The 13,470-nt window shown below is 40.6% G+C and overlaps 1 protein-coding gene across 4 annotated transcripts; it reads left to right on the plus strand.

The window, feature by feature from the left end:
• Positions 1-589: 589 nt before the first annotated feature.
• Positions 590-2,945, plus strand: BEX5 (brain expressed X-linked 5). Of its 4 annotated transcripts, none has more exons than XM_060001725.1 (3): positions 590-730; positions 1,852-1,918; positions 2,352-2,945. In XM_060001725.1, exon 3 carries the CDS (start codon positions 2,382-2,384, stop codon positions 2,718-2,720), a length of 339 nt encoding a protein of 112 aa, XP_059857708.1. In that variant the 5' UTR covers positions 590-730; positions 1,852-1,918; positions 2,352-2,381; the 3' UTR covers positions 2,721-2,945. The 4 variants fall into 4 exon arrangements, with proteins under 4 accessions (XP_059857708.1, XP_059857709.1, XP_059857711.1 ...); XM_060001726.2 differs by having other exon boundaries at positions 643-726; XM_060001728.1 differs by lacking the exon at positions 590-730 and adding an exon at positions 1,051-1,114.
• Positions 2,946-13,470: the final 10,525 nt, after the last annotated feature.

Raw genomic sequence — 13,470 nt, forward strand, 5'->3', positions numbered from 1 at the left:
GAAAATAATTGTATTGTCTAATTATAACAACCAAAAAATGAATGCATGCTGATGGGAAACAGAACAAAAACAATCACCCACCCCTTCAAAAAGTAAATAAACAGAAAGGGAAATAATTAGAGTGAAAGTGTTTTTAAAAATGTTACCTACTACCTATTTTCCAGACTCCCTAGCCTTGCACACCCCTCCCCCGTCCCGGTTCCAGCCTGGGACAAAACCAACAAGACTAATAGGGTCAATTCTAGGCTTTACTTGTCGGTGAGTGGAAGGGAAAGAAGTGGGCATTTAATATTATAGAAGAGGAAGACGCAATTCTTTAAAAGCTCCAGCAGAAATCAGGACAAAGGCAAATACGACAAAATATTATGACCCGTTTGGTGTCGAGGATGCTAAATAGGAAAATAAATAAATAGATAAACAAACAAATAAATAAATAAATAACGGATGGGCAGTACCCAGTGGTATTGGTGGGGGGAAGGTGGGAATGAGGAGAAAGGTGGCCCCGCCCACAACCCACTGCAGCTCCTCAGGTACGAACCATAATTGGAGATCTGAGCTCACAGTGACGTAGCCCTTACGAGACCTAGAGCCCGCCCTTGGATTAGTCTCTCCTCCCAGTTGCAGTCCTTAGTCGTTTGTGGCTGTATGCCGGCTCGCTATTGCCTTGAAGACGGGCGAACCTGTCCCCAGGAAGGAGGAAGTCGTAGAAGCTGACCCAGATTCTTGGCAGGTTGGAGGGTGCTGACTGGGGAGGGGAGCGGGGGCCTCAGGGCAAAGACCAGAGTGGGTCCAGGACTGGATTCTCTCTGTCCCTTACCCGATGTCCACACGTTTGGTGCAAGAAATAGAGGGCTTGGTGGGAGGAGATCAAGAGGGGCCAAGGGTTAAGAATGGGTACCAGTTGGCACCTCCTAGGAGGTGGGCGATCGGGCGACGCCTGGAAGGGAAGGACTAGAAAAGGAGACGGCGAGGAAACGGTCTGATTCCTGCAGGGCGACGGGAGGGGGCGCGCAACCGGTGACCCTGGGTTGGGGATGGCGGACTCTGCATCGGGTCTAGGCCACTGTTCCCGGTATTTCTTCTCCACCCTCCTTCCATTTTGGAGCCGGAAATGGTGGGCTGCGGGAACTCCGGGGAGGGGTGGGGGAAGGGGACCGGGGCGGCTGCTGCAGAGGATAGGGACAGGGATTAGGTCTGGGAAGCACGTCCTTTCTGTAGAGGAGGCAGTCGATCGGGCGGGCTACTGACTTCGGGATATAGGCGGGGAACGAGAAACAGTTTCCGGTCCCTGCGGGTCGGTGTGAGCGTGGGCGCTACCTGCGGACCCTCGGGTAAGCCTGACAAAGCGCTGACGCCGCAGCGGGGACAGGTTTGCAATGCCCACGTTACCTCTTCATCCATCTTGATGCATAAAATGGTGGGCAGTGGCCCGAGGGTGAGCTCCAGAAAGTCCACTGGGTCCCAAAAGGTCCTGGCAGATACCCAGATTGAAATTCTTTATAAATGAACCACGTAGCCACCCAGCAACCTCTTCGGACTCCCACGCCCCGCAAGTTGTCCATTTGCGTTCAAGAAATGGTAATTAGATGACGGGAAGGACGAGACAGTGGAGATAAGGGGCCTAAAGAAGAGGTGAAACTGGTTTGGAAATAATCAGCTTTGATTTCTTCTGGAAGGCAGGGTAGCGCGTCACAGGGCGGGAAAAGAAGCTGTGAGACAGGATGGAGGAGAAAGAGAAGGCAGCAACACATTTCTAGCAGAGTCCTAAACCAACAACGGAGCTGGTGTCCCCTGATACTGGTCCTTTAGTCGAGTGATCAGTCCTGGCCATTGTCGAATTTCTGTCTGCAGGTCTTTAGGTCCGTTGGTGCAGCAGATTTCAAGGCTACGAGAGGAATATTGCTTCTGATTCCTGCAGGTATGGGAGGTGCCTGGGACCCTTTGGTGTAGGGGTATCAGGGATCAGAACAGAATTTGGGGGACTCCCAGCCCTCCCTGCCCCACTTAAGTGCAGGAGAAATCTGGCCGAGTCTTTAGAAACTGTGGGCCTGTGGCTGGTGAGGGAAGAAGGGAGTAAAGGGGCAAGCTCTGGGGTGCCCCTGGAGGGCATATCAAGATCCCTGGAGGCTAAGACCTGGTTTTTCAGCGACGGTCCAGCCCACTACCTGTCCTACGTTTCTGTGCCAGGAGTGGCCCTGGGACGGATTTTCAGGGAAAATGGTGGGCTTTGGGGCAGGGCTAGATCTGCGGCACCCCTTAGAGGGCACACGAAGTCTCTCAGGTGGGAAAACCTTTGCTCACAGAGCTCTGAATCCTGTTCTTACAAAACATTCAATCCTTTTATCTACTAGGAAGAAGAAGCAGGAAAAAAAAATCTCAAGATGGAAAATGTCCCCAAGGAAAGCAGAGGAGAGGAGCAAGTTCCAGTGCAGAATGAGGAAGCCCGCCCTTTGGGAGGTGGTGAAGGCCAAGAACCTGGAGGAAACATTAGAGGGGAATGGGCTCCACCTGCCCAAGATTTTAGAGAGGATATGCCCAATAGGCTTGTCAATAACATTGACATCATAGATGGAGATGCAGATGATATGGAAAGGTTCATGGAGGAGATGAGAGAGCTAAGGAGGAAAATTAGGGAGCTTCAGTTGAGGTACAGTCTGCGCATTCTTATTGGAGATCCTCCTCACCATGATCATCATGATGAATTTTGCCTTATGCCTTGAATGCTGAGGTTAATAATCGTATACCCCCCTGCTTCCCAAACTTGCATTTTCTTGATGTACCCTTTACTGTGAACCTTTTGTGTTCTGTCATTTTTCTGATTGGAGATTTAATTTTCACTTTTGACTTAGTCTGTAAGTTTTTCTGTCAGCAGGGGAGATTTTATCAACTTGCATGGAAAGATGTCTATTGCATATTGTAAAGCTAATAAAGCAGTTTAGAAAGCAGTCTGTAGATATACTATCTCATTTAAAAGCATGTATAATATAATATATATACACATCAGAATGCATCTTTTTCTTATTTTCTTTATTTTTTTAATGTTTTTTCTCATTTTTCCAAAATGAATACACATGTGTCAGAAAAAAATGTAAGATGTAAATAACTTACCAATCAGCTTATAAAGGGAATGGAGACAATAAATACTTGAGGCACAATTTAAAGACATAAATCTTATATTACCTCTGGATCTCTTATTTAGAAGCACAAACCTGGCAATTATTACAGATATGTTTCTTTAAAATCAGCCTATTTGTCTATAAAATGAAGATAGTACATGCTTTATAGAGCTACTGTGGGAATCAAATTAGGTAATGACCGAACTCTGTGGCTGGCTCAGTCGACACATGCAAGGCCCAGCCCTCTAGGTGTCCTTCATATTTAGGTAAGGACCAAAGGAGTAGGCCTACCAGCAAGTCCAATTGACTGCCAGGTAGGAGACACCCTTCTACACCTATGCTGCTGTGTCTCCTTTCCCTGGATAATGCCATGACTGCGAGGCACTCCTTCCCCTTCTGCTAGGTGTTCCTCCCTCCACTGGTCCCCACCACTGCTGATGTGCTGGAGTCTTAAAGGTGACAAAGACCCACTGATATTTTTGGAGCCCTCAGTGGTCTGAATCCCCAGTTTGCCCATTCAGAAATGTAGAGGATGCCCCTTCCTGCTTTAGAGTTACACTTAATTCAGGTGGGTACTTCCCCAGTGCTGCTTAAGGATCCAAACAGCCCTTTGCGGCTTTTCTCAGACTTTTGTCCTCACCCCCCATTCCCCAAGATAAATCTGAGTGACACTCATGATAGTGTGCTCAGAATTCAACTATCTCTTCTATCCTCCCATGAATATGGCCCAGTATTCTTGGCAGTCCATTTTCTGCATAGATACTGCTACAGGTTTCACTCTTTGTATACACAGGTGTTGGGGTGGCTTTATGTCCCCAAGACTGTTCTGGTCCACACCACCCTCACCGCAGGAATCTTTGGTAGTCTCTACTCACACCAACCTACATGGATCCAGAGCAGTTTTCCTCTTCCTTTACTTTGATTTTTGCTCTGCTCAATAAACCTGTAATCACAGATCAGCGGGAAACAGGATGAGACTGGGGATCCAGGAGACGGACCCTTGTTTTAGGACATGTTCCACCACCCAGTCATCACTGCTCCCTAACTAGACTTCCCTTCTTACAGTAAATATATTCTCTCATTTGTCCTGGTACCCTCAGTGCCTAGCACAAGTTCTGGTAAGTTGTACGGCACTGCAGGTAGTTATAACCGAGTTGAAAGTCCTGCAAGCTGGGCCCAGGTTTGCCTCTGATCATTTGTGAGCAAGTGACTTCTTTTCTCTGCAGACTGTAGCTTGCAATTGAAAAAGGAACACAATAGAGAAAGCATTATACATCAGTTTCAACACATGGATGTTGTAATATTAATATATGTCAGTGTTTATCAACATGTGTTATAAAGACCAGCTGCATCAGAATCACCTGTGAACTGGTTAAAAATTCAGGAAACTAGATTTTACTCCACACCCACTGCATACTACAAGTTCATCAGACATCTCTGGACTTAAAGTGGAGGCCCCAACTTTAGTTCAAGTTTGGACACTCCCCTCCTCATTACACACACACACACACACACACACACACACACACACACACACACACACACACACACACACACACACACACACACACACACGAAGAATTACACCCCAAAATCAACACATGAGATCCTTTTAAGATAGTAATGTCAGTGCTCCTTGAAGTTTGCTAGCCTATCAAATGCTTCGGAATCACATGTGGAGCTTGTTTAAAATACAGAATCCTAGCCCCACACCCAAGAACCACACTTTGATAATGGTGCCCAGGTAACTGCATTGTTAACAGGCTCCCAGGTAATTCTGATGCACACTGGAGTTTGAGAATTACCCATGCATATATTTTTGTCCCAAGTATATTAAGGACAAACCAATAAAATAACTAAAAAAATATAGATATATGTTAATCTGAATCCAAGGAAAAGATCAGAGAAGAGAAGGCCTATCTGAACATTAGAAAAAGAAGAAAAAATGAAACCATAAGGGGAACAATTGGTATATACTATGTAAAAATATTAAATATTCTGTAAAGCAAGACTATAAATAAAAGTTCAAGGGGAGGGTCTGTATGTCTTAATATGATGAACTGAACACCAGGTAATGCCTTTCACTCTCATTACAATATGGGCGGGCTTCCCTGGTGGCGCAGTGATTGAGAGTCCACCTGCTGATGCAGGGGACACGGGTTCGTGCCCCAGTCCAGGAAGATCCCACATGCCGCGGAGTGGCTGGGCCCGTGAGCCACGGCCGCTGAGCCTGTGCGTCCGGAGCCTGTGCTCCGCAACGGGAGAGGCCACAACAGTGAGAGGCCCATGTACCACAAAAACAAAAAAACAAAACAAAACAAAAACAAAAACAATATGGGGAAAATACAAACAATAAAATTAATAAAAATTACATTCCTCTTGCACATTTAAAACCTTGCTTGAGGGACTTCCCTGCTGGCACAGTGGTTAAGAATCCACCTGCCAATGAAGGGTACATGGGTTCGAGCCCTGGTCCAGGAAGATCTCACATGCCACGGAGCAACTAAGCGCATGCACCACAACTACTGAGCCTGTGCTCTAGAGCCCACGAGCCACAACTACTGAGCCTACGTGCCACAACTACTGAAGCCCACGTGCCTAGAGCCCGAGCTCTGCAACAAGAGAAGGCACCGCAATGAGGAGCCTGTGCACTGCCACAAAGAGTAGCCCCCTGCTCACCATGACTAGAGAAAGCCCACGTGCAGCAACGAAAACTCAATGCAGCCAAAAATAAAATTAATTAATAATTTTTTAAAAAAAAAACTTGCTTGTAAGAGTCTGTCCTAGCCATTTTGGATTTATCCATTAACAAAGGAGAGTTTATCTGCTTGTCTCAGGAAAAAGGTGGTAAGGTGAAAATAGGGATAAATACTCATTTGCCACTGAGCCTGCCACTCACCATTGGTATTGGTTTCCTGTGGCTGCTGCTTAAAAGAAAAACACAACAGAAATTTATCCTCTCACAGTTCTGGAGACTGGGAGTCAGAAATCAATGTCTGGGCAGGGCCAGGCTCCCACTGGAAGCTCTACTGGAGAATCCATTCATTGCAATGTAACCCCTATCAAAGCTACAATGATCAAAATAGTGCGGTACTGGCATAAAGACAGACATATAGGCCAATGAAATAGAATAAACATCCAGAAAAAAGCTCGCACAGATATGGTCAGATGATTTTCAACAGGGTGCCAAGACCATAAAATGGGAAAAGGACAGTCTTTTCAACAAATTGTGTTGGGAAAACTGGATATCCACCTGCAAAAGAATGAGGTTGAACCCTTACGTTACACCATATGCAAAAATTATTTCAAAATGGATCAGAAACCTAATGTAGGAGGTGAAACTATAAAACTCTTAGAAGGAAACATAGGGGGAAATCTTCATGATTTCTCCCTTTGGAAAAAGAATGTCTATTTTATGCCTATTTCACCACTGAATTTGGAAACATGTAATTTCTTAATTTCACAGGCTCAAAACTGGAGAGGAGTTTTGCCTAGAAATGAATTAAACCTCAAGTCTCATCCAGACATAATTTAAATGATATTTAGATGAGACCGAACTTGGAGTTGATGCTAGAATGGGTTAATGCTTGGGGCCTGTTAGGATTGGATGAAGTTGTTTTTTTTTTTTTTTTTTTTTTTTTAATATGAGAAGGACATGAATATTGGGGAGACAGAGGGTTAAATGTTAGGTACTGAACTGTGTCCCATAAATTCGTAGGTTAAAGCTCTAACCTCCAGTGTAGCTATATTTGGAGATAGGGTCTTTAAGGAGGTAAATAAGGTTAAATGAGGATATAGGGTGGGGCCACAATCAAATATGCCTAGTATGCTTGTAAGAAGAGGAGGAGAAAAAGGCCAAATGAGGGTATAATGAGATCTGGAGAAAGCAAACCCGCTGACAACTTGATCTTGGAGTTCCAACCTCCAGAACTGTGAGAAATTAAATTTCTGTTGTTAAAGTCACCTAATCTGTGTATTTTGTTATGGAAGACCTAGAAGAAGACCAATACAAGTTATAACACAGATTGATGGCTGCCAGGGACTGGGGGGAGAGGGTAAAGGAGGGAAACTGCTTAGTGAATGAGGAGTTTTACTTTGGGGTGATGGAAATGCTTTGGAACTAAACAGAGATGGAGGTTGCACAACACTGTGAATGTACTAAATAACACTTTATTGTTCTCTTTAAAACGGTCAAATTTTCTGGATTTTTTATTGTGGAAAAATATACATAATATAAAAATTACCTTTTAACTATTTATAAGTGTGCAATTCAAGGGCATTAAAGTACATTCACATTTTTGTGGAAGCATCACCGCTATTCATTTACAGAAATTTTTCATCATTCCAAACTGAAACTCTGTACCCATTAAACAATAACTTTCCATTATTCCCTTCCCCACAGTCCCTGGTAACCACTATTCTACTTTCTGTCTATATGAATATGACTATTCTAGGGAATTTACATAAGTGGAATCATACAGTATTTGTCTTTTTGTGTCTGGCTTATTTAAATTAGCATAATGTTTTCCAGGTTCACCTGTATTATAGCATGTAGCAGAATTTAATTCCTTTTTAAGGCTGAATCATGTTCTATTGAATATATATACCGCATATTATTTATCCATTCATTTCTCAATGAACAACTGGGTTGTTTCTCCCTTTTGACTATTGTGAATAATGCTGCTATGAACATGGGAGTACAGATATCTGTTTAAACCTCTGCCTTCAATTCTTTTTTGAGTATATACCCAGAAGTGGAATTGCTGGAATATATGGTAATTATATGGATTTTTTTAAAAGGAAATGACGGTTTCCCACAATAGCTGCACAAATTTACATTTCCACCAGCAGTGTACAACTGTTCCAATTTCTCCATATCCTCACCAACACATTATTTTCTGAGTTTCTTTTTATAGTAGCATCCTAATGGATGTGAAGTCATATCTCACTGTGGTCTGGGTTAGCATTTCTCTAATGTTGAGCATCTTTTTACATACTTTGGCCACTCGTGTATCTTCTTTGAAGAAATGCCTATTCAAGGTCTTTGTCCAATTATTAGTTGGGTTCTTTTTGTTGTTGTTGAGTTGTATAAGTCCTTTATATAGTCTCTATATAAATCCTTTATCAGATATATGATTTGCAAATATTTCCCAATCCTGTATGTTGCTTATTCACTCTCTTAATAGTGTTCCTTGATGCACAAAAGTATTTAATTTTGATTAATTCAAATTGTCTTAGTTCTGCTGCTATAATAAAATACTATAGACTGGGTAAATTAAACAATAAATACTTATTTCTCACAGTTCTGGAGGCTGGGATGTCCAAGATCAAGGTTTTGGCAGATTCAGTGTCTAGTGAGAGCTCTCTTCTGGTTTGCAAATGGCTGCTTTCTTGCTGTATCCTTACATGGTGGAGAGAGAGCTCTGGTCCCTTCCTCTTCTTATATGGACAATGATCCCATCATAAAGGCTTCACCTCTGTGATCTCATCTAAATCTAATTACCTCCCAAAGGCCCCATCTCCAAATTCCATCATATTGGGGATTAGGGCTTCAATATATGAATTTGGGGAGGACACAAACATTCAGTCCATAGTACTCCACCCCGGTCCCCAAAATCTCATCTAAATAGTATCTAAATGAGATATGGGTGGGATTCTAGGTGTGATTCATCCTAAGGCAAGATTACTCTCCATCTGTGAACCTGTAAAACTGAATAATTTATGTGCTTCCAAAATACAATATGGAACAGGTATAGGATAGACATTCTCATTCCAAAGGGAGAAATAGGAGATTAGAAAGAGGTGATGGGGGACTTCCCTGGTGGTGCAATGGTTAAGAATCTACCTGCAAATGCAAGGGACACGGGTTCGATCCCTGGTCCTGGAAGATCCCACATGTCACGGAGCAACTAAGCCTGTGTGCCACAACCACTGAGCCTGTGCTCTAGAGCCCACGAGCCACAACTACTGAAGCATGTGCACCTAGAGCCTGTGCTCTGCAACAAGAGAAGTCACTGCAATGAGAAGCCCGTGCACCACAATGAAGAGTAGCCCCGGCTCGTGCAACTAGAGAAAGCCCATACGCAGCAACGAAGACCCAATGCAGCCAAAAATAAATAAATAAATAAAATAAATGTATAAAGGAAAAAGAAACGTCACATGCAAGAAGCACCATTTGAAAAAAAAAAAGAAAGAAAGGGGTGATGGGTCCCAAGCAGGTCAAAACCTAGCAAGGTAAATCCCATTACATCTTAAGGCATGAGAATAAACCTCTTTGGTTCCATGCTCTGTCCTTTGAAGTTTTGTTATTTTTCTGAAAAGTTCATCAGCCACTGCTTCATGTTTATTCCTGCACCGTGTCTTCTCAAAGCTCTTGTTTAATTTTTTTAGTTTTGAGTGTGTTATTGCTGTATTCACTGTTCTAAGATACATACTTTAAATGGGAAATGCCTGAGAGATCTCCTTCTTACCCCTCCTTGTTATTCGAATGTGACCTCAATAGGTTTCCAATATGTTCACTTTCCCTCTGACGTGGGACACGACACCCAGAAAGGTCTTCCTGGCATTGAAGGACAAAAGGCCACTGAATCTAGTAAAACCTGACTCTTGATCGATAATGCTTTCAGAGAAAAATTTTGATCAAAAGGGTGAATATATGAAAACTTATAAACAAAAACCTCTTTTAAAATGGAGTCAGGAGGCTAGAACGGAAAGCTCTCATGCCCTACCACTCAAAGTCAATTGCAGACCCAACAGAAAGAGAAGTAGCTTTACATCCCTAATAGGAAGAAGGTTACTACTTTACTACCCAGCAGGAAGAAGGAAGAATATCTCCTTGCCTGGTACAGCTCAGCCAATGAGAGATCGTCACAGCTCAGCCAGTGAAAAGCTACTACACTCTGAACTCCCAATTTCCTCCAAAGGACTCTTTGTGTATAACAGCTCCTCCCAACTCCCCCTTCTACTCTATTAAAGAGCATTCCTCTCCTCTGTTCTCCAGACTTTGCCTGTGGTTTGCCATAGCTTACATGTCCTGAATTGCAATTCTTTGCCATTCCTGAATAAATCTATTCTGTTGGTAAAATAACTGGCTGTTTTGGGACTTCTCTGGTGGTCCAGTGGGTAAGACTCCACAATCCCAATGCAGGGGACCAGAGTTCGATCCCTGGCCAGGGAACTAGATCCCGCATGCATGCTGCAACTAAGAGTTCGCATGCCACAAGTAAGAAGTCCACACAACACAACTAAAGATCTCACATGCCACAATGAAGATCCCACATGCTGCAACTAAGACCCGGTGCAACCTAAAAAATAAATAAATAAATATTTTTAAAAGTTAAAAACTGGCTGTTTTATTGTTTTAGGTCAACTGCACCAATTATCTAACTATTTTGTCTGTGCTTTGGGTGTCATATTCAATAAATAATTGCCATATTCACTGACATGAAGTTTTCCCCACCTTTTTCTTCCTTGGTGTTCAAAGTTTTAGTTCTTATGTTGAGATCTTTGATCCATTTTGAGTTAATTTTTATAAACGGTGTAAAGTAAGGGTCCAACTTCATTATTTTGCATGTGGATATCCAGTTTTCCCAGCACTATTTGTTGAAAAGGCAGTTTTCCCCCCATTGAATAGAAAGTAACTGGAATGAGAAATTCACTAGAGCACCTCATTGGTGGACTGGCTGATGAAAGAGTCAGTGATATTGAAGATAGGCGAATAGAGATTTTTGAGTCTGAGAAACAAAAAATAAATAAAAATGAAGAAAAGAACACAGACACAGAGAACCCTGAGACACCATCAAGCATACCAATATAGACATAATGAGAATACAAGAAAGAGATGAGAAAGAGAAAATGTCAGGAAAATACATTCGAAGATCAAATATGATGAAAAACACTAATCTATAACTGACTTCTAATCAGAAATCATGGTGATCAGAAGACAGTGGCACATCATTTTCAGAATGTGGAAACAAAATGACTGTCAACCAAAATTTCTTAACCAGAAAACTCTCCTCTAAAATTAAGGATTAATTAAGACTTTCCCAAATAACAAATATTGAGAGAATTTTAAAATATTTAGTACTGTTCTATAAGAAATACTAAACAGAATCCTTCAGGTTGAAATGAAAGGACACTAGATGGTAACTTGAGTCCACATGAAGAAATGAAGAGCACTGGCAAGGTAACTAACTAGGTAAATATAAAAGACACAGTGGTAGGCCAAATAATGGCCTCCCAAAATATATGCATGTCCAAACTCTGTAACCTATGAATGTTACTCTATATGGCAAAAAGGGACTTTACATTTGTGATTGTTAAGGATCTTGAGATGCAGAGATTATTCGGATTATCTGGGTGGACCCTAAATGCAATCACAAGGGTTCTTATAAGAGAGAGACAAAAGGAAATTTTAAGCAGAAGAGGAAAAAAGTGATGTGATGATAGAAGCTGGGAGACATTTGAAGATGCTATGCTACTGGCTTTGGCGATGGACGAAGGGGACACAGTCAAGGAATACAGCCCTAGAAGTTGGAAAAAGGCAAGAAAATGGATCCTCTCCTAAAGCCTCCAGAGGCAGTATAGCTCTGCTGATACCTCGGTTAAACCCCATGAAATTATTTCAAATTTATGAACTCCAGAATTATAAGAGAATAAATTTCTGTTGTTTTAAGCCAGTAAATTTGTTGTACTTTGTTACAACAGCAATAGAAAATTAATACAGACAGTATATGTATATTTGTTTATAACTCTTTCCTCTCCTATTTGATTTAAATAGGATAATTATAAAACAGTGTTCATGGGCTTATGATGGCTAAAGATGTGGTTTCCACCACTGTCAACAATAATACCACAAAGGAGGAAGGAGGCAATGCAGGTATATCAGAAAAAACTTTTTTATACCCTTGAAATTAAGTTAGAATTGACAAAACTAGATTGTTTTAATTTAAGATATTAATTTTAATCCCTAGGGTAACCACTAAGAAAATAATTTTTTAAATACTGTAAAAGAAGCATCAAGAGAATTAAAATGACACAAAGATATTTTTCTTTCAAAATGAATCAATAGTGGAGAAACAGAGGAACAAAAAAGGCAGAAGACATATAAAAACAAATAGTAAAATGGCAGATATAAATCCTACCTTATCCATGTTTACATTAAATGCAAGTTGATTAAATGCTCCATTCGAAGGGAAAATTTTAGCAGAAAGGGAAAAAAGCATTATCCAATTATACACTATCTAGAAGAAAAACATTTTAGGTTCAAAGAAAGAAATAGAATGAAAGTGAAAAGACAGAAAAATATATACTATGCAAAGGGTAACAAAAAAGGAGTGGCTATTTTTAATAGCAGATAAAATAGACTTTAATACAAAAAATGTTACTGGAGAACAAGAAAGGTGTTTATAATGATAACAAGGTCAATCCATAAGGAATATAAAAAAATGAACATCAAAATACTTAAAGCCAAAACTGACAGAGTAAAAGGAAAAAACAGACACTTTGATGATAACAACTGCAGACTTAAAAAAGACACTTTCAAAATTTGATGGAACAAGTAGGAAGAATATCAACAAAGAAATAGGACAATTGAATGAAATTACAAACTAACTAGAATAACAGACACCTACAGAATACTCCAAGCAACATCAGAATATACATTCTTGTCAAGCACCCATGGAGCATTCTGGATAGATCATATACTAGGCCATAATAAAATTCTATATAAACTTAAAAGGATTGAAATCATACAAAGAATATACTCTGAGCATAATGGAATTAAATTAGTAATCAACAACATAAGGAAATCTGGAAAAGCTACAAATACATAGAAATTAAACAATGTACCTCCATTTAATCAGAAGAAATCATAAGAGAAATTATAAAGTACTTTGAGATGAATAAAGACAAAAACACAACATACCAAAACATATAGGATGTAGTTAAACAGTGCTTAGAGGGAAATTTATAGCTTTAAATTCTTATATAAAAAGAGATGAAAATCTGAAATCAATCATTTAAATTTCTACCTTAAAACACTAGAAAAAGAAAAGCAGCTTAAACCCAAAGAAATCAGACAATTAGAGTGGATATAAATGAAATAGAGAATAGAAAAACAATGGAGAACATTATTAAAATGAAAAGCAGGTTCTTTAAAAATATTTTTTAAAAAAATCCTACAAACCTACAAGTAGACTGCCAAGGAAAAAATGATGAGGATTCAAATTAACAAAGTCAGGAATGAAAGAGTGGACATCACTCCCAATTCTACGTGTTTAAAAAAAGGATTATAAGGTAATACTATGAACAACTGTATGACAACAAATAAGACCAGATAGATGAAATGGACAAA

The sequence above is a fragment of the Delphinus delphis genome, chromosome X (assembly GCF_949987515.2).
Source record: "Delphinus delphis chromosome X, mDelDel1.2, whole genome shotgun sequence".
NCBI classification, from domain to species: Eukaryota; Metazoa; Chordata; class Mammalia; order Artiodactyla; family Delphinidae; genus Delphinus; species Delphinus delphis.